The sequence below is a fragment of the Arachis hypogaea genome, chromosome 15 (genome assembly GCF_003086295.3).
Source record: "Arachis hypogaea cultivar Tifrunner chromosome 15, arahy.Tifrunner.gnm2.J5K5, whole genome shotgun sequence".
In the NCBI taxonomy this organism is placed as follows: Eukaryota; Viridiplantae; Streptophyta; class Magnoliopsida; order Fabales; family Fabaceae; genus Arachis; species Arachis hypogaea.
In genome coordinates, this window is record NC_092050.1 from 159,687,743 (window position 1) to 159,713,803 (window position 26,061).

A 26,061-nucleotide genomic window follows, 5' to 3' on the forward strand; every position below is an offset into this window, starting at 1 on the left:
AAGATTCAAAAAAAAAATTTCGCGTAAAAATAGAAATATAAAATAAAATTCTACCAAAATTAATCTAGAAATCCGAGTAAAAATTTCTATCCTATTTTCATTAATTTTCAAAATTTGTGAATTTACCTAACTACCTTAAATATTTTATTTCTATTATAGATGTTTTAGTCATTTCATGTTATATATATATTTTAATTTTCATTTTCATTTATCTCTTTTTCTTATCCCTAAGCTACATTTAAAAGAGGAATCAAAATTAAAAAATTAAAAAAAATTAAATTAAATTTTATTTTTATAAAATATATTAAATAAAATTAAATAAATTTAAAAATAAAAAAATTAAACAAATTTTTATTTTTATCAGTCCGTTCCCTCTGTCTGCAGCTACCCCCCTCAGCCCCTCTCCACTCTTCCTGCTCACCCGCACTGTTCGGTCTTTGCCACTGTGGTCTGCCGTCTCTGTTCTGCTTCTGCCTTGTTGCTGCAGAGCCGGATTCCACACCTCTACAGCTGTCCCTACGGCTGCACTGCTGGTCAACACCACTGCAGCCACCTTCATTTTCTACACCACACACAAAAAATTAGTCAAATTGAGGTACGGGTTTCTTTTAAACTAAAGCATTTTTATTTACAATTGCAAGTTTAATAAAAAAGTATTTACGGGTTGATGATTGTTTTATGGATTGTTTACCTTTAATGAGAGTTTGATTGATCTAATTTTTATGATTGACGATGGTCATGAATGGTTGATGATTACTCAAGTTTATGAATATAGAAAACCTAATTATGGTTGATTGTGGTGGTGGATGAGGATTGATGGTTATGTTAGTTTAATTGGAGTTTAATGTGGTGTTGAGATCATGATTGGTGCTAAATTTCTAGGTTGGAAATCCAACTGGAAATCCAAAAGGAATTTGTTTATGGTTCATGGTTATAATAATGAAAGTTGATGTTGAAAATCTTTTTAACGTATTAGAGGTTGAGAAATTGTCGAGGAATGGTTGGTTTTAATAGAACCTTAAAGGAAATATGTCCAAGTTTTAGGGGAGGTTATGTCAATTTTTTTCTAATATTTAAACGAAAGTAAGTAGGGATTTGTGTGATGGACTTGGTTATCTCTTGATTTTGGTGATGATTGATTGATGATAGAATGATTATGATGATGTTGGTTGAGGCCCATTGCCCCTTGGTAGGTGGATTAGTTGTCTCTAAATCCTTGAGTTTTAAGGAGAGTGGATTCTGAGATTAGGAGATAAGTTGATGAATGGATAAAGAATAAAGTTAGGTAATTTGTAGTTATGGAATAAATAGGAAATTGGTTCAAGCTTGGATAAGTGGGTTTTGGGCATAGTTTGGAAATTAAGTTAAGTATATAGGTTTGAGGGTCACAATAGTTAGTAAGATTAATTAGAAAATGTCCTTTTATATAACATCATCATAAACATGTAAATTAACAAATTCCAATAGAATTGTCCATTTATATAATATTATTGTTAATTCTTTACCTTGGTATAATTTGTGAGATTAAGGTTTTATTTATGTAGTAAATATTGTTGCTTTTGTAGGTAATATCATTTTCTTCTAGTTAAATTGTTGATTTTAAGTTATTGATTTTTGAGTTAGTGTTGTCAAGTTTTTAGGATGGTATTTTTTAACTTAATAATGTTAATTTTGGCAGATGCTAATTTTTTTAGTTAAAATTATTAGGGATATTTTAGTTAAATAGCATAAAATGCGCAAGAATATTCCATTTTACCAAACACAGGAATGTTAATTCCAAGGAACCTTATACCTACCAACATGGTCAGATAAAATTCAGTCAGAGGAATTTTATGCTATTCTTAACCTTGTAGCTACCAACATGGTCAAATAAAATTCAGCCCACCTTCCAAACACACCAATATAGATTTTTGGATTCATGTTTTTTCTTTGGCTTGAACAGTGAAGTGGACTGAAAATGGATGAGGCAGAGGCAAATACAACAGTGCAAGCACTGCCTGAAATGATGTCAGCGAATGTGGAAGCCTTGCTTGAGGTAATGACAAACTTCTACCATTTTATTGTTTGCTACACATAAACTCTTTCAGTTAGCATGAATCTCAATGTGAAGTATTGAATGTTTTGAAGGCCGCGAGGTATGATGACATGGATGATGTTGTGATCTTAGCATCTAATGGTGTTCCTCTTAATTCCAAGGATGAACAGGGTAGAACAGGTATATATATGGTTATATAAAATTAGTAACTCTGGCATGGATAACCAAATTTAAGAAAATGAAGTGGTTATGATGCACTTTACCTTCCATTTGTAGTTAACTTTGCTCCTTTAATATATGAATACAGCTCTTCATATGGCTGCTGCTAATGGGCACATTGAAATTGTGGAGTACTTAATTGGTCAAGGTGTGGTGAGTGGCTTTTTCATAAATATTCTTTTTATTGCTGTCTTTTTTATCATCTCAATTAAGTCATTGTTCAATTACCACTATATGGAAAGTTGTTTTCTGTCCTATAGCAAATCACTCAATTGATCATCACCACTTTTTATCTTTTACACTTTTCAATTTAGTGGTGTCAAATCATGTTCAGTGATGTTCTGCTGTAGTAGCAGCAGAAGAGTAGAAGATGTAGTATAGAATGATGGAAGGGAGTGGAAGTAAGAGTGGAAGAGAGATTGGATAATAAACAGAGCAGGTGGAAGATTTCAAGGTGATACCTTCCCAGTCTTTGATGTATTCATTGAAGAACTAAGTACTGAAAGGAAGGAAACAAGGTAGCGTTTGAGAGACTACCACTCGCCTAAGGTCATGCCCAACCTAGATCCTTTTCTGCCCTATTCATTTCCTTTGTCCCACCTTGTATACACTCTCAGTCGTCTCTCCTATATTAGAATTCATCCCTCACTCGTGCCCTTCCCACTAACTTTTTCAGCTGTCCTATTTGTTACCTCAGCTTGCTTCAGCATTCTTCACATACCTTGTCATGAGAGTATTCATGAACTCAAATCCCCTTAAGGCATTTCATCAAACACTACCTCTCAATCCCCAGTTCACCAAACTTAGCAAACATATCACTGTACTTAAACCTCAACAGAAAACTTTACAAGCATAACCTATTATCATTGAGTTCCAGAAAAAACAAATTCTTCGACGAAATTTCATCAGATATACTGTTTGCTTCTCTCATTTCAGCCATATGAAGCGTGGAATGCAGCAAGCTTTGTTTTGAAGTAGGTGTTGTGGATTGCAGATGATGACATAACAGTGGAGTTGTTTGACCATGAGAGGGACATGGAGTTGGCAAGGGGTGAAGCAAGGTTCCAAAATGGAGGGAAGGGGAAGGAAAAGTATGGGATGTGCGAGGAGGAGGGTGTTATGGGAAATGGGTGAACGTCTTGAAAACTGAAAAGGGTGGTGTTGCATGGTGGTGGCTTTAGTTTGAGCGCGAGTTCATGAAACATGAAGGTGCAGGAGAAGGACCACAATATGTAATGGAATGAATAATGGAACATTTATGGCTGTCAGGTGAAGGAAATTATCAAATTAAGGGCATATTGTTCAAGGAAAGGAGAGGAGAAAGATTTTTTTGTAGGGGGGGGGGGGGGGGGATAAGCCATGAGGGTTGGATTTGAGAAAGAGAATGAAGTGGCAGTTGCATGGTGGTTGTTGTGGTAATATGGTAGTTGGTTGGAGAAGAATAAATAGATGACGATGAAGGAGAAAAATAAAAGAAGGTATTTTTGGAAGAAAAAGGTTGAATTTTGACCGGAGGACAAAAATAAGATGTTTGATATAAAAATAATGTGGTTCAAACGTTAGAGATAAAATTAGGGCTTAATCTAATCGTTAGGGACTTGAGCAAAACTTTATCCAAAAACTATATAACATTTCATTATTTGAGGATTTTGCAGATTCTGAGTTTCATCTTGTTAATATTATTATGTTTATTGTAGTAATTTTAGATTTTAAGAATGATGTTATCAAACACTAATTGTGTGACTTTTGTTCATTACAATTAATTTTTTCCCCCTTGTTTACAAGTAATAGTGTTATCACTTTCAGAAAGCAGTCAGAACAATTTTTTACTTTGTTTTACCAAATAATATATATGAGAATTTTTGTGTCCGCTCCCTGCAAATAAAAACATCAATGTTTGTAACTGTTGTGTTTAATTAGAGTGTTTCCAGTGGATCAATCTATAGCTTGTACATTTTGGTATGCTTTGGTCTAGGAAAAATCAGACATGATTTACTTTATATTTATTTCATCTTTTACCCTATTTGACTGTAGTCATACTCGTTGATGAATGCATGTAATTCATCCTAATCCCACATATCAAATAGCACTAGGAAAGACTTAAAGAATCCGTTTTAAATGTTGGGAATGTCATTCATGGGATGTGCTACATCAATTAACTAGAAAAAGTATCCACACTGCTTTGAAAGGAATGAGAATTAGATTGCAAACTTACGAGAGTTTAAGAGTCAATTCGTCTAAAGTAAGGGGCAAACGAAATGTGGAAATTGACTCATGAACCCTTTTATATTTCTCTCATGTTTCCCTCTCCACCTATGCTCTTGCACAAGATGGGGGTTTAAAAATGGGTGTTTGAACGACAGGATCTTAATGTTGCAAACGAGGAAAAGAATACACCTCTTCACTGGGCTTGTCTCAACGGACATGTTGAGGTAATACTGTTTTGTAATAAGAGCATCCCTCCTTATTTCACATATGATGGTTTCTTTCTTATAACAGGCAAGTGTTGTTTCAGGTTGTGAAAAAGTTAATCATGGCTGGAGCTAATGTTGGTGTTTTGAACAGGTTTGTCACGTTACTTGAGTTTGAAGCGTTTCAAAATGTATCTATCTATCTATGCGGTGCTTTGCTTTTTCTCATGCATCCTTTTTTCATAATGCATCATGTTTTCAGTCATGAGAGGACTCCAATGGATGAAGCTGTTACTAGAGGCAAACTAGAAGTGATGGATGCAATTAATGAAGCAGTCGCACTAGTTGAACTTCGTTGCGCAATGGTTTCTACACAAGAATCTTCAAGTTAATGTAATGCAAAGCTTTTTGTAATGGTTGCAGATGTTTTCCTTTAGACTAGAATGGAACATAATTTAGAGTGAAATATATTCCATCTTCAGATATAATTATATAATACTATTTGTGTTCTCTATTTCTAAATTATATACTTTTGTCCCTATCAAATTTTAAAATATAACATTTTTAATATATTTTAAAACGACATCATTTTTTCTATATACTTTTTATTAGTAGTTATGCATACCTTCCTAAATAGTTTGATTACTCTCCTAAAAGAAAATAAAGATCATAATCATAAAAATAAAAAATATATTATAATTAATAAAAAAATTTTCTTTTAAATTTATAAATATAATAAAGAAGAATGTTAGAGGACTATTAGAATTTATTATTTTTTGTCATTGTTTAGCTATTAATATTTAGGGTAAAGTACTAAATTGGTCCCTTACGTTTGGGCGTAATTCTGTTTTGGTCCTTAAGGTTTAAAGTGTCCTATTTGAATTCAAAAAAGTTTCATTTAACTTCAATTTAGTCCCACCGGAAGTCAAAGATAAATAATTAACGAAATGTCCTATATGACAGCAGTATAAGAATAAGGTCGATAATATAGAGAATAAGTACAAGCTCCAGAGGCACAAAATCAACCGTGATGCATCAATACATTTATTTATCATTTTTCTTATAATTAAAATGAAATATTTTCTATAAAACTTAAAAAAATGTTAAATGCATGTATTGATGCATCCACGGTTGATTTTGTGCTTCTGGAGCTTCTACTTATTCTCCAAATTATCGACCTTGTTCTTATACTGCTGTCATGTAGGACATTTTGTTAATTATTTATCTTTGACCTTTCGGTGGGACTAAATTGAAGCTAAATGAAACTTTTTTGGATTCAAATAGGACACTTTAAACCTTAAGGACCAAAACAGGATTACGTCCAAACGTATGGGACTAATTTAGTGCTTTACCCTAATATTTAAAAGTATAGGATAAAGTATATTGTTAGATTACTAAATTAAAGAAACTAGACTAAAAGAATTGAGTTGATGGTTAAGTAATAGACAAAAATAATAAATTCTGATAGCTCTCTAACATTTCTCTATAATTAAATTTTATAATTAAATAGCCATTTCTAACTATAAAAAATTCGAGCACGGTAAATTTATCCACAAAACAAGAGAATTAAAGTTGTACCCATGAAAGATTGGCTCTATACGACAAAACTGTTCAAACTCTACAAAACTATCCAAAAATCTCAAATTACCCTTCTTCCACGACTTACCATCACTACCAGCATCATCATCAGTTCATCACATTACCGACAAATTTATGTTATTTTCTATGTTCATTCTGATAAGATTTGTTTTTTCTCACTACTAATATATTTACTATATGAGTCTTGATTTGAAAGACATGATTTTATTTTATTTGGTCGTTTTAGCCTTAGAACCAGTTTAATGGTCTTTCCACAAGCCAGCCTTATGACTCTTTTACTGTATATGTTTCTATTTTATACTTTTATACGTATTTTCTTTTCCGTAGTTGTGGTTGTCAAAACTCAAAAGTAGTTAACTTTTTTTTTTTGTTTGCACCAGGATATCCATCAGACTAGTAGCCCAATGACTAATCCCTCGGGTACTGCAGAGGCAAAGTGGGCGACCCTCCCAAGCAAGCAAACTCCATTCCCATCCTCCAGTGAGTATCGAACCCGGGAGAGATGGTTAAAGGACACAGACCCTCATCCATCTGTGCCAACTTGCGATGGTTCAAAAGTAGTTAACTAGTTTTGCATTGTTGAATGAGTATTTTGCTTTATTGAAACCTTGAAATGAAACCTACTTTTACAAGATTTGATGTACAATATCAATTAGCAGCGAAGAAAGACATAAGGGGATCATAAACAAGTTTGTGAGCATTGACAGCCATAACAAAATCACCATGAGCATAGTCTTTGATAAACACCTGCACGAGCTTATTCCTGTCATGATCTTTGAGCTCCGACAGCAAAATTTGGACATCCGTTACATCAGCTAACATGTCTGTCCCTCCATAGCCAAAGAAAAGTGGGAATTCTTTTGGAATGCTAGCCATATCATAAGGAGGAGGATTAGGTTGTCCATAGTGTTGTATATTTTCTTCTCTATGTCCATAGTTATATTTTGTAATTTTCCCTGTTCTTATATCTATTCAAATTGAAGCCATATATGAAGAAAGATTAGTTCATCAATTTAGAATTTTATAAAAGTATAAATAAAATACTTCAAATCAAACAATATCTTGTTATTTAAAATTTATAAAATAAAATTATCAATAAGATAAGACTTTCAACATAGAATACCTAAAAAAAATTACCCTCAATAACAAAATTCTCAAATATTATTATCTAATTGAAATACTTACTTTGTGATAGATGTATTAAATTCTTCGTTGATGATGCTTGTGGTTCATAAGTAGCAATTAATTCCAGCCTTGAACCATTTATGCAGCAATTGGGACCTAAAATTTTGATTAATAAATTTCAAAATAACGCCTTATTTTAGTGAAATCAACATATATATGAATAAAGTGTCTGAAATTCATCATTCCAATGATATAAGTACCTGTAAAAAGATCTAACATATTTGAACAGTCCCTCGGTTTTAGTGCTTTGCAAATTTTCTTCAAAAGTTTGGATGCAATTGCCCTATTCATTAGAAGAGCATATTAGTAGTGAAAAATTTTGAAAAAGTTAAGAAGTGAAAAATTAACATAAGGTTCTTTTCATTACTCGTTGGGAACGATTTTACGAATGCCTAACCAGTAAGCTTTCTGTAAAAAAAAAATCAAAAAAAGAGAATAATTTTGTTATTTCGTATTTGTTGACATTTTCATTGCTCAAGTAGAGTATATTTAATTTGTGTGATTTATGTGTATCTTACATCTGCCATGAAAAGGTCACCAGCAATCTTGGATGGTGGTGAAGTAATATGATTCAAATGAGCAATTGGGCTAAGTAATGCCGCTGATCTCAACATATTCAATAGTTGATTTTGGGAGAATGCACCTAAACCTATTAAAGTACCCTGAAATTCCATGTTATGGTTATTCATAAACACACATATGTATAGTAGGATGATTTAAATAAGATAACAAAAAGTAAAAACCAGAACTCACCAAGGAATGACCCACGTAGTGCATTTTTTGACCGGTATGTTTGAATACATATCCAACTGAAGCAGGAAGATCGTAACTCAGTAACTGATCCCATGTCCAATCCCAATATGCCTATTAATAACAGAATAAATTAGCTCAAATCTAGTAGTTAAAATTTGATTTCCTCCAAAAGTTTCATAATCTGATAAAGTGGACGACCCTCCCAAACAAGCAAGCTCCATTCTCTTTCTCCGGTCTTGTTTGGCGTCGAATTTCAAAATCAAATGTAAAAATTTATATCTTATATGAAACATGAAGAGGACTAATTAAGTGTATTTATTCAATATAAAAAAAATAAAAAATAACCCTTTCATCAGGAGCAAGTGATGTATGGCCTTTGCTATATCTTGACCCACGAGAATTGGCAATCCACACATCATAGCCGTTGTCCGCTAAGATATATCCCAATGATTCTTCTGGATTATTGTACAACCATATGATACCATCCTGGAAAAAATATAATTGTCTATAATTAATGAATGTTAAATAAGATAAGTTCTGACTTATTTACCCAACTTCTCATATCTCTATTGCAGTAACACAACTTACCACAAAGAGTCCATGTTGCAAGAAAACTGGTGGCTTGTTTGCTGCCTTACCGGATCGCGCCTTCGGCATCCTCTGCAGACTAAGGATGTAACCATCTTCTGTCGTAACCTGATCGAGTTCAACAAAAAAAAAAAAATTTCCTTCAAAAAAAAAATACCTCCAATGGTATACATGGGAATAACCTTATGGAAAAGTCTAGGGGACCAGCAACTTTGTTAAATTCTGACCAGCATGTAACCAGCAAAGAAAAATGAAACATTGGATGAAATCTCACACCAATCTCACACCCTTAAAACCATCATTAATGACTATTTGATAGTTACAAATCACAAAAGTTGCTGGCCCCTAGAATTCCTCTAAACTTATTATTACAGTAAGTAGTAATAATATGCACCTTGTGTTCTTCACAAGTGTAACCGTTTTTCTCTACCATTATTTTGCAAATACCGGTATCTGCTGCAGCTATAGACGACGATGCTGGCAATTCATTATTTTCTTGCAGTGTTTTTCTCCCATGCACTGCTGTAATGCGAATCAATAATACCAGAAGCAAACTAGTAACAATATTGGCCATTGATAATGTGTTATTATGTTCCAATGCGTCTTCAAAAAATGCTTTCAATTTATTAGTACCAACTTTTGACGTGCAAAGACGAAGATTGAGAATATATATATATATATATGCTTTTCACCTTACTAGTTTTAACATTTTCTTTCTCGGGGTGGAGTTATAAAGTGTTCACAAAGCTGTGATCAATGGATACTTAGTTAGTGTTGAATGGCTAATTTTTTATTTCCCATTGTGCTAATGCATTATTGGTGCCGAAGTTTTAGAAAATGTTGACCAGCAAATAGAAGGACAAGTGGTAAAAGTTGGTCACTGGAGTTTGATAACGTCAATGACGTTCATTCTCCTGTTATTTCTCAGGTCAATTCTTTTTTATCTTTTTTATAGATATAAAATATTTGTATTATCCCATCAATATTTGTCATAATCTTGACTATATAACATGAAAAAGAGTTGAATTGTGTTATACTTTATTCCCTTGGCATCTCCATCAATAGAAATACCAGAAATTATTTTTAATATAGAAATGGAGATGGTATTTTGGTTGAATATTGATATTTGAAGTGTATTACAGTATTGTGGAATTCATTTAACACGCCCCCACGTATTGGCCAATATGCTCCCACGTGTTGGTCAGGATGTTGCCACGTGTCCAACACGCTCCTACGTGTTGCACCACGCCCCCACGTGTTAACCTTTTTACCTACAAAATCCACCCATCTGTAATTACACCAAATAATTTCATTTCCCAAAAAAACATCAATATTTTTTTTATATACAAAAAAATCAGCCTAGAAATACCATGCTTTCAAGCTTTGTTACTCCTACTTCTTGAAGCAATATTTTAGCAATCTTTTTGGATGTACCACCACCAACAATTTCAGTCCGGGTATAATTTTTGGATTTGAATCTTCTAAAGTTTGAATTTCACTTTAGAAAGTAAAGTGTGATTTTGTACTTTGAATAGTTTCTCTTTCATATTTATTCTTGGTCCCACCTATGAAATTAATAATGAGAGATCACACTTTACTCTCTAAAATGAAATTCAAACTTTAGAGGATTCAAATCCATAATTTTCACCATTATCTACATTTGAACCCATTTTATTTTAACACAAACCTTAGACTTAGACAAATAAAAATAAAGAATTAATCTCTAAATTATGGACTCTAAAGATTATAAATATATATAGAAAACGATAATATAATATAAATATATATAATTATAATTAGAGTAAAGTAACAATGAAGTTCCTGAATATTTTAATTTTAGACAAATTAGTCTTTAAAGAAAAAAAAGTATCAATTTGGTCTTTTAAGATAGTAAAAGGTAAACATGATGTCCTTTTATCAATTCATCAACTAAAATCTAACGATAATGTTTATATGTACTATTAATTATTCTAACATGTCTGTCTATCTATGAAAGATAGTAATGTAAATAACAACTTTTGGAATGAAACTTCATTTATTTTGATAAGATTGTAACAAATACAGAGCAGTTGATAAATGATATATAAAAACTCAAAATAATATTGCTCATATGATAATAATGAGACATGCACCACTGTAAATAACGAAATATATAGACAATTCAATTTTATTTTGCACTATTTATTTTTTTGAAGACAAATTAATCTAAATTTAATATATTTAAAGATCTAATTATCATTTTACTCTTATAATTATTAATAATTTTCGTAGTTTAGGCTTTGGCCCTATAATATAGTAACATTAGAAAATAAAAAAAAATAAAATAATAATATATATAATGCATCATAATTCATATTCATATCCGATATCATTTTTACCTAAAACCAATTTCTTATCGTAATAGAAGTATTGAAAATTTGAAATTGATTTAGACATATAGTTAGAGTATTACACTACACATCATAAGTAAAGTAATAAACAAATATGTAATTAACTATATAGCTAGGCATGCATGTATAGTTAATTTAATTTAATTTATTAAGCAAATAGTTAATCAGCATTTTTTGATAGTTAGTTTTGTGAGTATCTAGATCTAGAAATGATGATTTACTCCTATTATGTATGTAAAAAGATGAAAATTTATATGTAATTAATTTTACAGTAAAATTAATAGTTTAAAATCGTTAAATAATTTGATTAATTTAACTAAATTTTTATCTAATATTTTTTAATTATTGATGTAAAGTTGATTGTACCTAAATTTTTAATATAAGAATGGTGAAAAAGTAGCATTTTCTTTAAATAAACGTATATGGCTGGCATTGAGTTAGTGTTTGTTTGGGCGCCATTAAATCAATAAAATAAGATCTTTTTTTAATAAAAAAGATCTTTTTTTATTTTTTAATGTGTTTGATAAATTTTTAATAATAAAAATAAAAGTACTAAAAAAATAAAAAAATATTTTTTTGAGAAACTACAATTTACATATTTTTTTAAAAGATCTTTTTTTTTTTAAAAATATTTTTTACATTGTATATGAACAAAAAAATACTTTTATCTTATTTTATCCAAACAAAATTGATAAATAAAAAAATCTTTTTACATGAGACATCTAAACTTAAAATTACTTTTACTTTTATAAAAGTTCTTTAAAAAAATCATTAGAAAAAAAAACCTTTTTTAAAAATTGCTTCGAAACAAGATTTTAGAGAGTTCGAGTCTGACTCCCTCTGAGAAGTAAAACCCTTTCTGAACAGAATCCTGAGGCAGTAATGGCGTTCATCGAGGACGGCATCGACCTGGACGCGTCGGACTTCGCGGCGTCAGTTCCGCTGAAAAAGGTCCCAAACGGGGACGTCTTCGAGGCGTCGAGGGCGGGGGACGTGGAGCGGCTGCGCTACCTGCTGGAGTCTGGTGTCAACGTGAACGCCCGCGACCAGTGGGACTCCGTTGCTCTCTACTACGCCTGCCTCGCCGGCCACCTCGACGCTGCTCGCATGCTTCTCGAGAGCGGCGCCATCTGCTCCGAGCACACCTTCGACGGCGACCGCTGCCACTACGCCGCCCTTAATCTCAAAGTCCGCAAACTCCTCAAGGCCTTTGAGGCCCGCCCCCCTCCCTTGGCCCCCTTGCAGGCCGCCCTTCGTGACACCTTCCTTTCCTCCCCCGCTAACCGCTCCTTCTATGACCTCTCAGACACCGACTTTCATCTTCCGGGTACGATATCCTCTTGCCCTTTCTTTTTTAATCTCTTTTGCTTCATTCCTCTGTGCCACAGAATTTTGAACCTAAAGAAAATAGTTTTGTTTTTAGCTGCTGAAATTGTGAGCTACTTATGAAATTGAATGGCAATCATATTGGACTAATTTAAATTACTTAGACCACTAATTACGAGGTTGAAATTTTAAGATATGATAATATCATCAACTGCATACAATAATGATTCTTGAGCCACTCTAATAGTACTGTATTTCTCTTTTCCGTGGTTGTTTTCTAATGTGGAATAGGTATGTCATAGTTGATGTTTTAATGTTGCAAAGAGCAAACGATTATTAATTGTGTTTTTCCCAAATAATGATATTGTGTGAGACTCAATAGTGATCTTACTGGAGTAGGTATTTCATCCACCCAGGGATCCAGCCGTGGCTATTTTCCTCCAGATGTGGTTTTTATTGTACATGGAAGGCCTATTGAAGCTCACAGAGTCATATTAAGCGCAAGGTCACCATTTTTTAAGAAAAAGTTTGAGACTGATTGGAAAGATCGCAGTGAAGTGAGATTGCCACGGGAAAAATTGTCATATCCTGCACTCTACAGCCTTATACACTTCTTTTATTCGGACAGATTAGAGATTGCTGTGGATGACATGGAAGATCTTGTGAGAATCTGTAAAGTATGCAACCTCGAATCACTGCAGAAAATTATCGAGAAAGAAGTCATTCATCAAAAGTATGCGGAATATAAAGCGTTGAAGGATGTAGATAACTCACAGAAACGATACATTTTGCAAGGTCTGTCCCTTCCTGTAGAAGACAGGCTTCCTGCAGCCTTGCACTTAATCCTTCAAACTGCCCTTTCAAATTCAACCCTTGCAAACGGTCAAGATGATGCAGTTGATGAAATGATTGCTGGCATAGGTGCTATGAAAATGGGTAGATCTATTGATGATCTTGCTGATGTATGCGTAAGAGTTGATGGGAAAAATTTCCGTTGCCATCAAGTGGTTCTTGCATCAAGGTCTGAATATTTTAAGACAAGATTGTTGCGTATGAAGGACTTCCATGAAGGGGAAGATGAGTTATATTTGGATTTACTTCCTTGCATTGAAGAGCATGATTTGAGTACAGATGCATTTGAGAAAATGATTGAATATATGTAAGTCTCCTTTCTACCCAGTAAAATCTGGAACTTTGAAATAGTGGAGGGACAGTAGTTGATAACTTTTCGTTGTTTGCTTATTATCATCTATATGTTATCTTGTAATTCAGGATTTTTCTTGATTCATATTAACCTAATATGTAATCTTTCTAATATGCAATCATTTGCCTGGTTTCACCTTGTATCTTCCATACAAGTTAGAATATGTAATCTCTATTGAATGAACACAATCAATTGTTTTCTAGTTGCAATATTTATTCAACATCATGCTTGTTTTAAGTAGTTTCTGGTTGAGTGATTCTAATTTGTGAAGATTGATTGTTTTGAGTTCATTCATTATTATTATTATTATTATTTTCTTGCAGGCCATTTTTTGTGTATTTTTTTTTTTAAATAAATGTTTCTAGAATTTTCCTTGTAGGGGTGCCTTCATAGCATGATGACATTTCTGTTTGCTGCAAATTTGATTATTGTAAATCTTATTCTGCTGTCTTATTGTTTCAGGTACACTGATGGCTTGCAGGATATAAACCCAGATCAGGTATGTATGTATATGTTCATATAGATTTCTGTTGGTTTTGTCTTGTATAGTCTTACACTGACAGTGTGTATTGAACAGGCTGAGGAAATGTTTGACGTCGCTTCTAGATACTTATTGTTTCCTCTTAAGCGTGCGGTTGCTGATGTGTTGTTGCCACACTTGGAGATGGTGTCACCCGAAGAACTCTGTCATTGGTTAATATTAGCAGACCTGTATGTTGCATTTCTGTCATGCTTGCTTTGTTTTACATTAGTGGCTGCAACTATTGTTCCATGTTTGATATTACACTTTGGTGGAGGGAAGGGATCTGTCAAACATTTCTATATTGTTTTCTCAATGTGTTTTCTATAGCTAATAGAGAGCAACTCCTTGCTCTCAGAAGAAGCCCTTTATACAAACCAAGAGAATTTTCTATCGGATAAAATATGTTTTTTGTCTTTAGCGTTTTTGAAATTCTTTAAAAATACTGCTAATGTTTAATTTGATTCAATTTCACTCTTAACATTTGAAATAAGTTTCAATTTTATCTTTACTACTTTTATTGTCAATAGTTAATCAGCATTTTTTCCAATTTTGCCCTTAATCTTTATCTTAGTGAAATTAACACAGCAGATGTAGTATTGAATGAAAAGGAAGTGAATCAGGATGATTTCACTCCTGCTATAGTTTTATTGGATTGGAAAAGTGCCGAAATCACAAGGAAAAAGTAGGAGTGTTGACTGAGTGTTGGAGAGCTAGCATCTTCTAATTCTGATCTGATTCCTTACTCTAATGCCTACCTCCCCTTCCACCATTCGGTTACTATTAATACCCCTCTTCTTCATTCTTCCCTCACTAACTGTACCAGGTGGCAAGTTAGTTACAAAACCCACCACAGCCCATAGTTCACTCAATTACATTTTGGTCCCTAATTTCTAATTAGCTTGATACGTAATATACCGTAATCTTCAAACTTCACCATTCTAATCTTCAAACTTCACCATTCTTGTCTTCTTCGTCCTGCCATGCTTCTTACCTCCAATGCTCAAATGCTTCCATCACATTTTTATTCTGATATCAGAATGCTTCTCCCCCTTTTCATATTTGAATACATTACGGTAGCTTGCAGTTGAGATTTGAGAGCTCTTATTCTGTTAACATATTGATAGAAATAAAACTTAACTATACAGAGAATAGTTCCTTGGTTTCAGACTTAGTCCTCTATAGATTGCACAAACAATGAAAATGCAATGAAGAGACATTTCACAGCTTCCTCTCCTTATATTAATCCCCAGTTTAACTGGATTTTCCTTTAATAGGATTCATAGCTTAGACATTCCTGCCTACCTGCGTTGTTGTAACAGTGGTTGACTTGTAGACAGCTATCCTTTCTTCCATAAAAAATATTAATAACCATTTGGCCCTATAATGCTTGTTTCAATATTTTTCACTAGTATGCTTTTTTAATTCTGTTCAAAACATTTTAGGCTCGAATTATGAAAGTACTGTTTGCTTAGCAAGCTTTATCATAATAAGTACTTTGCTAAGCTATTTTTCTGAAAATATGGTGGAATTTGAACTAATATATTGTGGTGCTTGTTCCTCAGATTTCATTATTTCCTGCCATTCATTGAGCTGGAATTACAAACTTGAATTGTAAATATGATTGAGTGTAAATAAGAATTACCCAAGTGATATTAATTCCTTTGTGCAGAATCTATCTTGGTTAGTACTAGGCAGTGTTTTATGTCATATATTCTGTACTATGCTTTCTGTTGTAACATGGACTATTAGGTGGTGGCAACTGGTAAGATGTCAAAAACTGGGTAATAAACATGAGGATATCTAGATATGATTGAAACCTTAAATGTTTGTATGGAAATTATGTTCACTTAACTATTTGGACGAATCACACTATCAGAAGAACTGAATGTCATGATACAAATAGTGTAATTGGCCTTAAAATTGTTACAGGATGAAATTACTCTTTGGTTAAAAGCATTTGTTATATAATTAAATTGTCTGTCTTGGAAGTGTTGTGCGCCTTCTGTGGTAACTTATGTATTTGTAATTTATGACATCATAATTGATATTTGGTCTTGTGATTTCACATCTAATAATCATGTAGCGTGCTAGATTATGTTTTTGATTTAGTAGTATTTGAGAATTTCCTTGTCCAGGTATGGTGTTTTCAAGATTCGGGAATATTGTCTGGACACCATTGCTTGTAACTTTGAAACATTTGCTGATACCAAAGAGTTCAGGGCAATGCTGTTGACTTTCCCTCCACCATCTGGAGACTCCTCTCTTCGTACTACTGTCCCAAGCATGCCTGGATCTGATCTAAAATCGGATCAAGGAAACCTTCTCGATGATTTGCGCGAGAAATGGCTTGAAATTGAAGCTGCTGAGCTCGACGAGAGAGATGAGAGTGCGTTGCAATTTGATAAGCGGCTCGAGATGCTTATGCTTGTTGCTGAGCAAGAAAAATCCGATAATTCAGAAGCTGATGGTATGGATGACCTCAAAACGTTGGGTTTGTCTCCAGACAGCACATTAATTTCAGGTGATGCAGAAAGAACTGTGATAAGTTAATTGGAATAAAATGTATAGCTTTTCTTTGTCAAAGATAGTAAGTTAGGTGGCTCGGAGTTCTTAAGTTGGGTTTTTGTAACTTCTGTTGCTCGAGCATTCATTTATTCATACGGCTCTTTCATAATCACTAGGTAATATTAGACATCTTCAATTCTTATAGTTATACGAGTGAGTGCGTGCACTTGTACTTTTCCTTAAGCAAGATTTGCACCTAAGCGTAATAAATAGAGTTCCGAGTTCAGGGGGTGAAATTATTGTGCTATAAAGTAACTTCATGTGATCTGCAAATCAATTCAATATCGACTTTATTGTGTTTCCAAACACACACCCTTATGTATGGCGCAAAGGAAATTAAGTTGGTATTCTTTTTCAAAAACAGAAAACATGAGAAATATTGAAATTAGAAGAAGCTGATCTCACGTATGATATATAATAAGTTAATGAAAACAAATGTTTAATTGTTTATTTGTTACCAAAGTAAGTTGTTAATGCTATGCATATTAGACATAGTGTCTTTATTTCTGGTCACTGTCTAGCCGGGATGAGGACCACTCGACCCCAACCTCAGTTTACCCTCATCAGGTGACCTTAGATGCTACTCTACATACTCCCCATGATTCACCGTTCAGGCCTAGCATCGGTATCAATGGCCACTGCCACTGAAGTTGACAGTTGCTGTGATACCAGACTGCTGTTGTCTTTGTCACCTGTGGCTGATACTATCCGGAAGCATCCCTGCAGCTTCCTTCCACGTGACATCTGTTCGCCCTGTCTTCACAGCACACCTCTCCCTCATCTTCTCTGATCGAGCCAGAGGGAGCTTCTCCTCTTTGTGCTCCTGTTTCGCTTTCAGAGGCTGCGTCTCCTTCAGGTCAGGTTGCTGGAACCTTTATGGTGGATCCCCCCTGCTCCATCCTCACCAGGGTTGCAGCAGAATCCGCCGTCCTCCTCAGTAAATTATCAAAAATACTATTTGTATACCAATCAGCTACTAAAATCAGCCACCAATATATTTGTGTATAAATACATGTGTGATTTAATTTATTTTCAATGTGTATTTGTCTTCCAACATGTATTTTTTACTCGTGGCTGACTTTGGTGGCTGATTTTGGTGTACACGCAGCATAGTTGGTAAATTATATATGTTAGATTACTATTATTACTTCAAATATCTCATCTGTTTTCTTCTGTTTTTTTTTGTTCTTTTCTCGAATTGTGGTTGTTAAGGGCAATTTCTCTAACAAATCTTATGAGTTATTGGACAAATGGGGAAGTTAATAAGGGGACTTTGGTGATCACTCTGTCGTTGCCATTACAACACCACCATTGTCTTCTGATTTTGCTGCAGATGAGGGGTCTGTACTCGCAGCAAGTGGTTCGGTTGAAACAAGTTTTGCAACGGTTGATGACGAAACTGAGTCAGGTAGAGATACCTTTGTTTCACGCAATCCTTTACTTGAACTGCAGACGCTCCCAAAAAAAAAAATTAGGAAATTGGATCTTGACAGTGAAGACTAATCTATTCTGTGAATGCTAGCCTGATAAGGTTTTCGGTGATAATAATTTAAAAATTTTGACTATTCTATTTGCATGCTGCCTTATAGAAAAAACAGCACATCAGGATCTCTAAAGATTCAACATTACAGCAATTTAATTAACGAAAGGATCACTACAATAACATCATTGTTACCTTGAAATAAGGAAAATCAAAGAATAGCATTTTCAGGTTCTTTGTTGTGCCAGACTCCACCACAATGGCATATGCTCCGCAATGACATCTTGGGTTGTCACCTTTAGCTGTCCGATTCCTCCCTCCACTGGATGCGCTGCCAATGCTTCGATCAATTCTAACACTTCTCCCTCGCAGGCGACATGGAGGATACGAGGAAAATTAGTGGACATGGGGCTCCGTTGCCGCACAGAGGAGTCCAGGGACACTTAACGTTTGACGAAGCAAGTTAACTCACATGTATGACAGTTTCGTTAGGGACTAATGAAGTAATTAAATTTAGTTAGAGAGTAAAATGCCTCGTTTGAAATTATTTGAAGACCAAAATAAGTAAATACTCTTGACAAAATTAAAACAATTTGGCCAATTCCATTATGTAGAACTCTTTATTGGAACTCTATCAAATACTTTGCCAACTATATAGAGGAAAGGATTGCTCATGGAACTAACGTGTTGAAGGGAGCTCCATGCTAAACAATTTTTATAGTTTTCAACTACACCAAATTAGTACACACACGTTATTATAAATTGTATAATTTTTATTCATTGTTGTGAAAACCCACTCTAATAAAGGCCAACCATGCAATAACGGAGCCTAACCTAACTAAATCCTGTTACACCAATGGCTAAGGTTCATCCATGCCAGCCGTTGCAAGTGCTTTGTCTTGCCATTTTGTTGTATTTACAAAAATATCTATACCATGTGTCACTGTAGGATTCAACTAGAAGAAATCTCTGTAAATCTTTTATCCAATTGTCTCTTCACCGTAGAGTGTCTCATATCTTAAATTTATAGACAAAATAGAAATAAGAGTATTTATAAAATGATTATTTTTAAATGTATAAATAAAGAATATTACTTTTTTTTTGTTTCCATAGTATTTCCCAACCCAACAAGTTGAAAACTAATCTATTAATAATCGAAATTCCATTTAAGAATTTACCATTGGCAAATAAATTATTGCATGCACTAAGCCTCCCGTCACTTGATTAAGTGAACTAGTGAACTAACTACTAAACCAACCCAAATTGGTTAAGGACATTACTTTTTAACTCGTTTCATATGGTTTGAACATGTAGAAGATCAATAGAACATCCAATTAGAAAGGTAGATGAGATGGAAGATAGTCAGAAAACGAAAAATAAAAAGACCTAAAAAGACCATACATGAAGTAGCAAAAGGAAATTTACATGAAAATTATAGACTTGATGCAGGATAGAGTTCATCATACATGATATAGTTCAATGACATCGTCTGGCTTATGTAGTGGGATAGTTGTTATTGTTGTTGATGTTGTTGTTGTTGTAGTAGTGTAATTGCATAGTCATTGGAAAAAATTGTTTGCTCAAGAGATATACAAACCTTTCTTCCAACCTACATTAACACCTAACTTCTATGCTTACCTACCCTTGCTTTTTGTAGAGCCAACAGCAGTTGTTCTATACTTAGTTCAACAAAGTCTACATTTGGAAGATTAAGAAATTGATGATATTCGTCTTCTATAAAGTCCATTTTATTCAAAGTTGCTTTATAGTTCATAGCAGCTGATCTTGGGTGACCTTTTGCAACTGATACCTGCAAAACAAGACAAATCATCATGTCAGTATATCACTGAGTAGTAGGATGCACAAATTCACATGTTTAGATTAGTTAGTATTGTATCTTGGAAAAAGATTTTCCTCCGATCAACATTTGGGCCTTAATGTGTTCAAATTTTCAGAAGAAGACATACAATATCAGATTATTGAATCCAACTATCTAAATTAATCCAAAATTTCATCCCAATTGGAAAGAAATCAATTCCAAGAACAATTCATGTCTTGTATTAGCAACCCAAAACAAAATCCTATTTTTTGTTGCTGCTGTTGTTGATGTAAAATAATAACCACCCAAAGAAAAAAAGTATACTCAGGGATTCGTAGAATCATAATTATGCAGCTCAACAAATCATTTCATCTAAAATTGGAGGGAACTTACGCAATGCCTTTCTCCAAGCTCGAACAGCCAAAATCTCCACTCTGTCATAGGCATTCCTTCCACTTTAGCAGTAATATTAGTCCAGCATGTGTGAGTAAACTCCACTTTATGCAACTCTTCAGTCAGTCCACTCCCTATGGCTTTAACGTATGCTTCTTTTAGGCTCCAATACCTGGAAAATGTCATTATACATCGATAAAGAGTTCTTAATATTAAGCAGATAAAATATATTGTGAGATCTGTGATTGTCTCAAAACAAATATAAAATATATAATTTCAAAGACTATCTTTAATCTACGTCTACATTATACAGAGATGAAGATCTTAAGGATCGATCAAGTCATTCATGGAATTTTCATCAAGAGGGTGGAGATAACAGTTCTTTGAAATAAAGCTAGGCAAGCATACCAACAGGTTTATCAAAGCATCGCAGTAGTTGAGGAAACAGTGTGCTCATATTCTTGAAATATGATAGGAAGCACTCTATGTTTTGTATATTGCAATTGGGTTTTCCCCCAAACAAATGACAACATTGAATTTTTATGGCATTTCAAACGTGTTAAATTTTGAAAATGCAGAATTGAGGTTTTTTATTTTGGCAACAGAAGAAAAAAAAAACTATGTAAAGATAGAACGGAAGGAAAATAGCACTAAAGAGAGAGCAAAATCTCTTTCAAGGTAACGAAAAAAAATCCAAAAGTAAATAAATAAATAGATGCAGAAAATTTTCAATACTTAAGAAAAAGTTGTTCACTCTCTAGAAACTGGAAGTCCGGAACAGCAGCAACAACAAAATCCAAACCGCATGAACATTTTGTAATTAAACTATTTCCTCAACAAATATACAAATAGATCACGAGAATACCTGTAAAATTCAATTAATACATCATAAGATGTGCCAGCATTAACTATATTGTCCCATTCCAAACTGGAAAAGTATGATGCGAAGAAATGTATGAATTCTGTAATTGTTTCTCCCTGTGGTATATCATAGGAGACAATGTCTAACCCCACAAGGTATACAGATTCGGATGCTATGGCCACATAGTCACCATGATGAGATACATTGAAATTAAAATTAGGTAATCCGAGGCCAAGTTTATCATAATCCTGAAGCAAAACCATTTAAACTGTAAAGAATAAATAGAGCTACATGGAAGCAAATAGAAAAGGTGGCAGAAACACAATATGAGGAGTGATAGTATCACAATATAAAGAGTGATAGTATGAGTGTAAGATATATGCCAACATCTTAATACAAGCATCTCCATTTATTCAAAATGGATAGAAAAAATATACCTATGATGAAGAATAGAGAAACTGCAAAGCTTTACGTGATTTAAGGAAGCAAAACAAATCAACACTTAGGAGACGAGCACTTTTGGAACAAGTTATACAACGTTGTTTAAATCACTCAGAATTTTTCTTAAATTAACCATGTAATATGCATGAATTTTGAATGCAACTGTCAATGAAGAAATTTGATACAACCCATGAATGTGTGCAGAGAAGATAGAACTATCGAAAATCCTAGAAACTTTGATCCCGATTTCCGTATCGTGCAAACAAGGTATTGAGATGATCGGTTTTAGAACAATATAATATGGTGTGAATGTGTGATAGAAAAGGCAAAAGTACTAATCCTTGTTTAAAATAATGTTGGGCCCCAAACAATAATCATTAAAGCTCATCTGCGAGATACAAGCTCCTCACTTTTGGCATAACTCAGAAGGTTCAGGGTCATTTTCATGATAACAACTCGAGATAGGCATTATAAACTTGCGAGTGATGCTCCTTAGTAGGTTTAAATGTGCATAGTTTATGAAAAGGTAAGAGAAGTACTATTATGCCAAGCTAATATATCAAGGCTTAGTTATTCCTCGTTCTTCCCAAGGTTGGTCCTAAAGAGTTGGTAGCAAAATATAGAATCACATATCCCTCATGTTCTAAAAGAAATGGAAAATAACAGCAAAATCAAGATCAATGAAATGGAAATAGAAACAAAGTTTGACTTTCATCAAATTGAAGAAACAATCCTGCTACGCGTACACCCTTGTACCAGACACCGATTTGACACACTATAAAAATACGTAGGATCCATTAAATATTATTCGTTATTGATCAAATTCAAAATCAAAAATCAATTTCAGTTAGAAACTTTCAACATCACAATTTTTATAAGAGCCAACAGTGTCGCGGAATGAAAAAAAGCGTTTAACCTCCATGACAATATCAATTAATGTCTCAATTGTTAGAGAATAAAACAGAAGATAAATCACAAGAATTTCTAATAGCAAGATTGGAAAGGGGAATATTATGAAAAAATCACAGTAGGTTGGTGAAGTAAATTATGGATGAATGACAATGCTACATGATTAAATTTTCAATGGTGTGATTGAAAGAGTGAAAATGAGGAAAAGAAAGCATGGAATGAGTGTGATTAGCTTGAAAATGAGCAATTCTTCATTGTTAATTAAAAAAGATAATCTGCAACTAAGTAGCAAAGGTTGTCTACGAAATAGGGGGAATGGGTTGGTTCCTAAAAGTAAGGAAGCCAAAGGGGGAAAAAACCCGTACACGCACCATGTATTATTTTAATTATTGAAGAATAATTGAAACACATATTAATAGTAAATATGGTATACTAATACAGGTGTGTGGTGTGTTTGGTGTATGAATAGTAATAGTCATACCACATATGGCTTGCCCTCGGGTGTTCGCTTTATGGAAATTTCACTAAGTGGGATTCGCAGAACATCAGATACAAGAGCATACTGAAGCATTCTGCTGACAAGTGCTCGTTTCCTATCTTCCATTTTCACAAACCTGGTACCCACCAGTACACACCATTAAGTGTTTAACAAAAGCCAATCAATTTGTGCAGCAACCAACTACAAAAGCACTTGAATGTATGTACCTGGTAACAGAGGAGTGCTCGTGGGAAGGAAGGAAAGAGAGGGGAAAGGATAAGTCAGGGGGTTGTGGGTCCCACTTTGAGATGTCCACCACCCATCTCCTTACGCCTTCCTCCATTCTCATTCCTACTGGTTTCCTTTTTCTTGCTAACCAAAGACGCAATTCTGTTAATATTTCCCAATTGAATGGAAGAGAGGTCTCCAGCCACGGATGTTTGAGCGGCTAGTTGCTCAAGCAACTTGTTAAGAGCACTTTGCGCTCATCTCACTTCTGTTTTTTCCAACCTCATTAGTAAGGTCAACACATCATAGGATACAGGAAAATGACCTTTCCTTAAAGTTCCCAACAGAACAAACTTCAGACTCTAGAATATTAGTTTCGAGCCTCACCTGTGCTAGAAAATCAAAGTTCCAAATATCATAAGCATTCATCATAAAAGGAGTTTATAATATCATTCCAAGTCATATTAAAGCTTCAATAATCAACTTTCAAAGTTCCAGTTTCAGAAAGTATCTATATAACTATAATCTTGAAATTAAATCGTTATACCCAAGAACAAAATCCTAAGGACCCTTGTCCCACCTTGATAACTATAGACAACACATAATATGATAATGAAATAACGAAATGACTTCAAATCTTGAAATAATGAACCAACTGAAACACATAGAAATATTCAGTATTGAAAACTATCTCATCAAATACATGTATGCTAAGCATTTAAGCAAACAATAAGAAAGATAAGACACCACAATTTAGTCAAATTGATGATATACTATCACTCAAACATTGGCCTCTTGAGGAAGACCTCAAAGCAGCATGTGACCAATTATTCCCAATAAAACTTATGTTTTATAAGGAGAATCATCAATGAACAAAATAGACAACTTTGGGCATTGCTCACTCTAGAATAGTTCTTGTGTAGTTTCTTTGGGCAGTTTGCCTAGTTAACTAAAAAAAAAAAAAGCATCTTTTACTTTTACTAGAAAATATTTATCAATACTAAAACAATAAAATGTGTGTTTTATAACGATTATTAGAAATTAAATATAGAGGGTTAAATTAAAGAAATAAACGAAAAGAAAATGAAAACATTTGCTGGTTTTATGGGATTTTTTTCAAATATTTGGTTCTCATATAATTCACCAATGTCTTAGCTTCACTTTTAAAAGATGCATATTATCACTCGTTTAGTCAAACATTTTTCGGTTCTATTATCAATAACAATTTCATAAACAATAAAAATATATAATATACCTTCCTGATCCGCTAAGGACGAACGTGAGAGAACGAGAGAGAGAAGAGCAACGAACAACTTCCTAAGAAGCAGCAAAGGCCAAAGAGAATGAGAAGGGAAGGGTTCAAAGTGTAACTTCCCTAAGAGTGAAATTAGCTAGGCAGTAAGAGAGTGCCTTATAACTTAAGGTGCTGAATGAATTGGCTGAAATTGCCTTAATAAATATTGCAAGTTCTGTAACTTAGACCTCAATCATTCACAGAACAGAATCAATCGTTCGAAAATAAAAAGAGAGCAGAAACAAAATAACAGTGACCAACGACGAATTGAGGTTGAGAGGGAGGAACCAAGGAGGAGGACTACCTGAACTGACGCGACGGCAGAACTAGAACAGCAGCAAGCATGGAAGGCCGAGGTGGAGAGGGCGGTGAAGATATGGAGCAGAGGGAAGACTCCAGCGAGTCACCCACGAGCTCCGGCAAGAACAGAAGAGAGCGGAGAAACCGAGAGACTACCGGAGCGAGCTTAGGAGTGTTTCCTGAGACTGTGACAACGGTTTGAAAATTAATTTTTATAAAACATTTTTTAATAATATATTTATAAAAGTTGATAATAAATATATTATTTAATATTTTTACACGATTTTTTTTGTTATTTTTAGGACCATTTACATAAATAAATTATTTGCATGCAATTGCGTAAATTTAAAAGACAAACAATTTATTTATGTAAATTGTCCTTACTTTTATGTATCATATATATTGCCTCGCCGCTTAAAATTTTTGGATCTTCGGAGTGATAATGAGCCAATGAAAGGGGAAAAGGCAGGAAATAGATGTTTTCTATTTTTTTTAACACTTAAAAAGAATAAAGTCTGATTTCTTATTTTTTATTTTATAAGTAGAACCAAAAATAAATAGAAAGAAAAAAACTAATAAAAGATGATATTAAACATTGGATACTATCCAATTTTTTTTTTTCAGTAGAGAAAATCCAGGCAAGTGCAAGAACGAGGGTGGAGGTGCAATGACTACGGGAGGCAAAAGAGCAGCCATCACCACGAAGCCAGAGGAACCTTAAAGGTAGACGAAGAACCAATAGTGACAGGGCTCAAATCCATCAATGGTGATGGGAGGTAGAGAAAGAGCAAGAATAGTGAGAATGGCAGAGGAAGCAGTAATGACAACGATGAAGGCAGAGCAAATGGTGTGAGTGAAAGGGAGTTGGGTTAGGTGGGATAAGGTGAGGTAACAGTGGCTACAGGTGGGGTTGGGAAGAGGTGAGGTGACAGTGGCTGATTCCTGATAAGGCGGTGGTGGCTGCAAGTGAAGTGGGGTGATAGTTTCTAGAACCCATTTTTAACAAGTTTGTTTTATTTGTTTGGAATAAATTTATGGAAAAATCTAGAGGGCTAGCAA

At 34.0% G+C, this 26,061-nt stretch overlaps 4 protein-coding genes and 1 long non-coding RNA gene across 10 annotated transcripts; 2 read left to right on the plus strand and 3 right to left on the minus strand.

Annotated features, from left to right (window-relative positions):
- The first annotated feature begins 326 nt into the window (after positions 1-326).
- Positions 327-5,190, plus strand: LOC112751954 (uncharacterized). Its single transcript, XM_025801290.3, has 7 exons — positions 327-595; positions 1,943-2,035; positions 2,128-2,215; positions 2,343-2,407; positions 4,618-4,686; positions 4,770-4,819; positions 4,928-5,190. The coding sequence occupies exons 2-7, from the start codon at positions 1,958-1,960 to the stop codon at positions 5,055-5,057; spliced, it is 480 nt and encodes a 159-aa protein (XP_025657075.1). The 5' UTR covers positions 327-595; positions 1,943-1,957; the 3' UTR covers positions 5,058-5,190.
- A 1,722-nt stretch (positions 5,191-6,912) lies between these two features.
- On the minus strand, positions 6,913-9,364 carry LOC112749452 (triacylglycerol lipase 2-like). The gene is made up of 8 exons (XM_072218362.1): positions 9,185-9,364; positions 8,791-8,898; positions 8,548-8,688; positions 8,203-8,313; positions 7,968-8,111; positions 7,817-7,857; positions 7,650-7,732; positions 6,913-7,232 (listed from the first exon to the last, which is right to left on the minus strand). Exons 1-8 carry the CDS (start codon positions 9,362-9,364, stop codon positions 6,913-6,915), a joined length of 1,128 nt encoding a protein of 375 aa, XP_072074463.1.
- A 2,609-nt stretch (positions 9,365-11,973) lies between these two features.
- LOC112751955 (BTB/POZ domain-containing protein At2g04740) lies at positions 11,974-17,104 on the plus strand. The gene is made up of 5 exons (XM_025801293.3): positions 11,974-12,507; positions 12,906-13,665; positions 14,173-14,209; positions 14,288-14,421; positions 16,369-17,104. Exons 1-5 carry the CDS (start codon positions 12,063-12,065, stop codon positions 16,781-16,783), a joined length of 1,791 nt encoding a protein of 596 aa, XP_025657078.1. The 5' UTR covers positions 11,974-12,062; the 3' UTR covers positions 16,784-17,104.
- LOC140179355 (uncharacterized) lies at positions 17,068-19,274 on the minus strand. Its single transcript, XR_011872918.1, has 2 exons — positions 18,474-19,274; positions 17,068-18,244 (listed from the first exon to the last, which is right to left on the minus strand). It is a non-coding gene; the product is annotated as an uncharacterized lncRNA (long non-coding RNA).
- A 406-nt stretch (positions 19,275-19,680) lies between these two features.
- Positions 19,681-26,006, minus strand: LOC112751957 (uncharacterized). Of its 6 annotated transcripts, none has more exons than XM_025801295.3 (7): positions 25,007-25,990; positions 24,664-24,725; positions 23,408-23,795; positions 23,184-23,316; positions 21,356-21,600; positions 20,491-20,662; positions 19,681-20,088 (listed from the first exon to the last, which is right to left on the minus strand). In XM_025801295.3, the coding sequence occupies exons 3-7, from the start codon at positions 23,527-23,529 to the stop codon at positions 19,900-19,902; spliced, it is 861 nt and encodes a 286-aa protein (XP_025657080.1). In that variant the 5' UTR covers positions 23,530-23,795; positions 24,664-24,725; positions 25,007-25,990; the 3' UTR covers positions 19,681-19,899. The 6 variants fall into 6 exon arrangements, with proteins under 6 accessions (XP_025657080.1, XP_072074301.1, XP_025657081.1 ...); XM_072218200.1 differs by having other exon boundaries at positions 23,408-23,676; positions 25,007-25,975; XM_025801296.3 differs by having other exon boundaries at positions 23,408-23,800; positions 25,007-25,975.
- Positions 26,007-26,061: the final 55 nt, after the last annotated feature.

What these genes read in the sequence shown, in the direction of transcription:
- LOC112751954 (XM_025801290.3), top strand. Translation starts at nt 1,958, where the DNA reads ATGGATGAGGCAGAGGCAAATACAACAGTGCAAGCACTGCCTGAAATG. An exon ending in ATGTGGAAGCCTTGCTTGAG is followed by an intron (nt 2,036 to 2,127) that starts GTAATGACAAAC and finishes AATGTTTTGAAG; the next exon opens with GCCGCGAGGTATGATGACAT. An exon ending in GTCTCAACGGACATGTTGAG is followed by an intron (nt 4,687 to 4,769) that starts GTAATACTGTTT and finishes GTGTTGTTTCAG; the next exon opens with GTTGTGAAAAAGTTAATCAT.
- LOC112751955 (XM_025801293.3), top strand. Translation starts at nt 12,063, where the DNA reads ATGGCGTTCATCGAGGACGGCATCGACCTGGACGCGTCGGACTTCGCG. An exon ending in GAGAAAATGATTGAATATAT is followed by an intron (nt 13,666 to 14,172) that starts GTAAGTCTCCTT and finishes TTATTGTTTCAG; the next exon opens with GTACACTGATGGCTTGCAGG. An exon ending in TGGTTAATATTAGCAGACCT is followed by an intron (nt 14,422 to 16,368) that starts GTATGTTGCATT and finishes TTCCTTGTCCAG; the next exon opens with GTATGGTGTTTTCAAGATTC.
- LOC112749452 (XM_072218362.1), bottom strand. Translation starts at nt 9,364, where the DNA reads ATGGCCAATATTGTTACTAGTTTGCTTCTGGTATTATTGATTCGCATT. An exon ending in GTGACCTTTTCATGGCAGAT is followed by an intron (nt 7,858 to 7,967) that starts GTAAGATACACA and finishes TTTTTTTTACAG; the next exon opens with AAAGCTTACTGGTTAGGCAT. An exon ending in TATGTTAGATCTTTTTACAG is followed by an intron (nt 7,233 to 7,649) that starts GTACTTATATCA and finishes CAATTTGAATAG; the next exon opens with ATATAAGAACAGGGAAAATT.
- LOC112751957 (XM_072218203.1), bottom strand. Translation starts at nt 23,529, where the DNA reads ATGAGAATGGAGGAAGGCGTAAGGAGATGGGTGGTGGACATCTCAAAG. An exon ending in CCGAGGGCAAGCCATATGTG is followed by an intron (nt 21,601 to 23,183) that starts GTATGACTATTA and finishes GTTTTGCTTCAG; the next exon opens with GATTATGATAAACTTGGCCT. An exon ending in AGCTTGGAGAAAGGCATTGC is followed by an intron (nt 20,089 to 20,490) that starts GTAAGTTCCCTC and finishes CTTGTTTTGCAG; the next exon opens with GTATCAGTTGCAAAAGGTCA.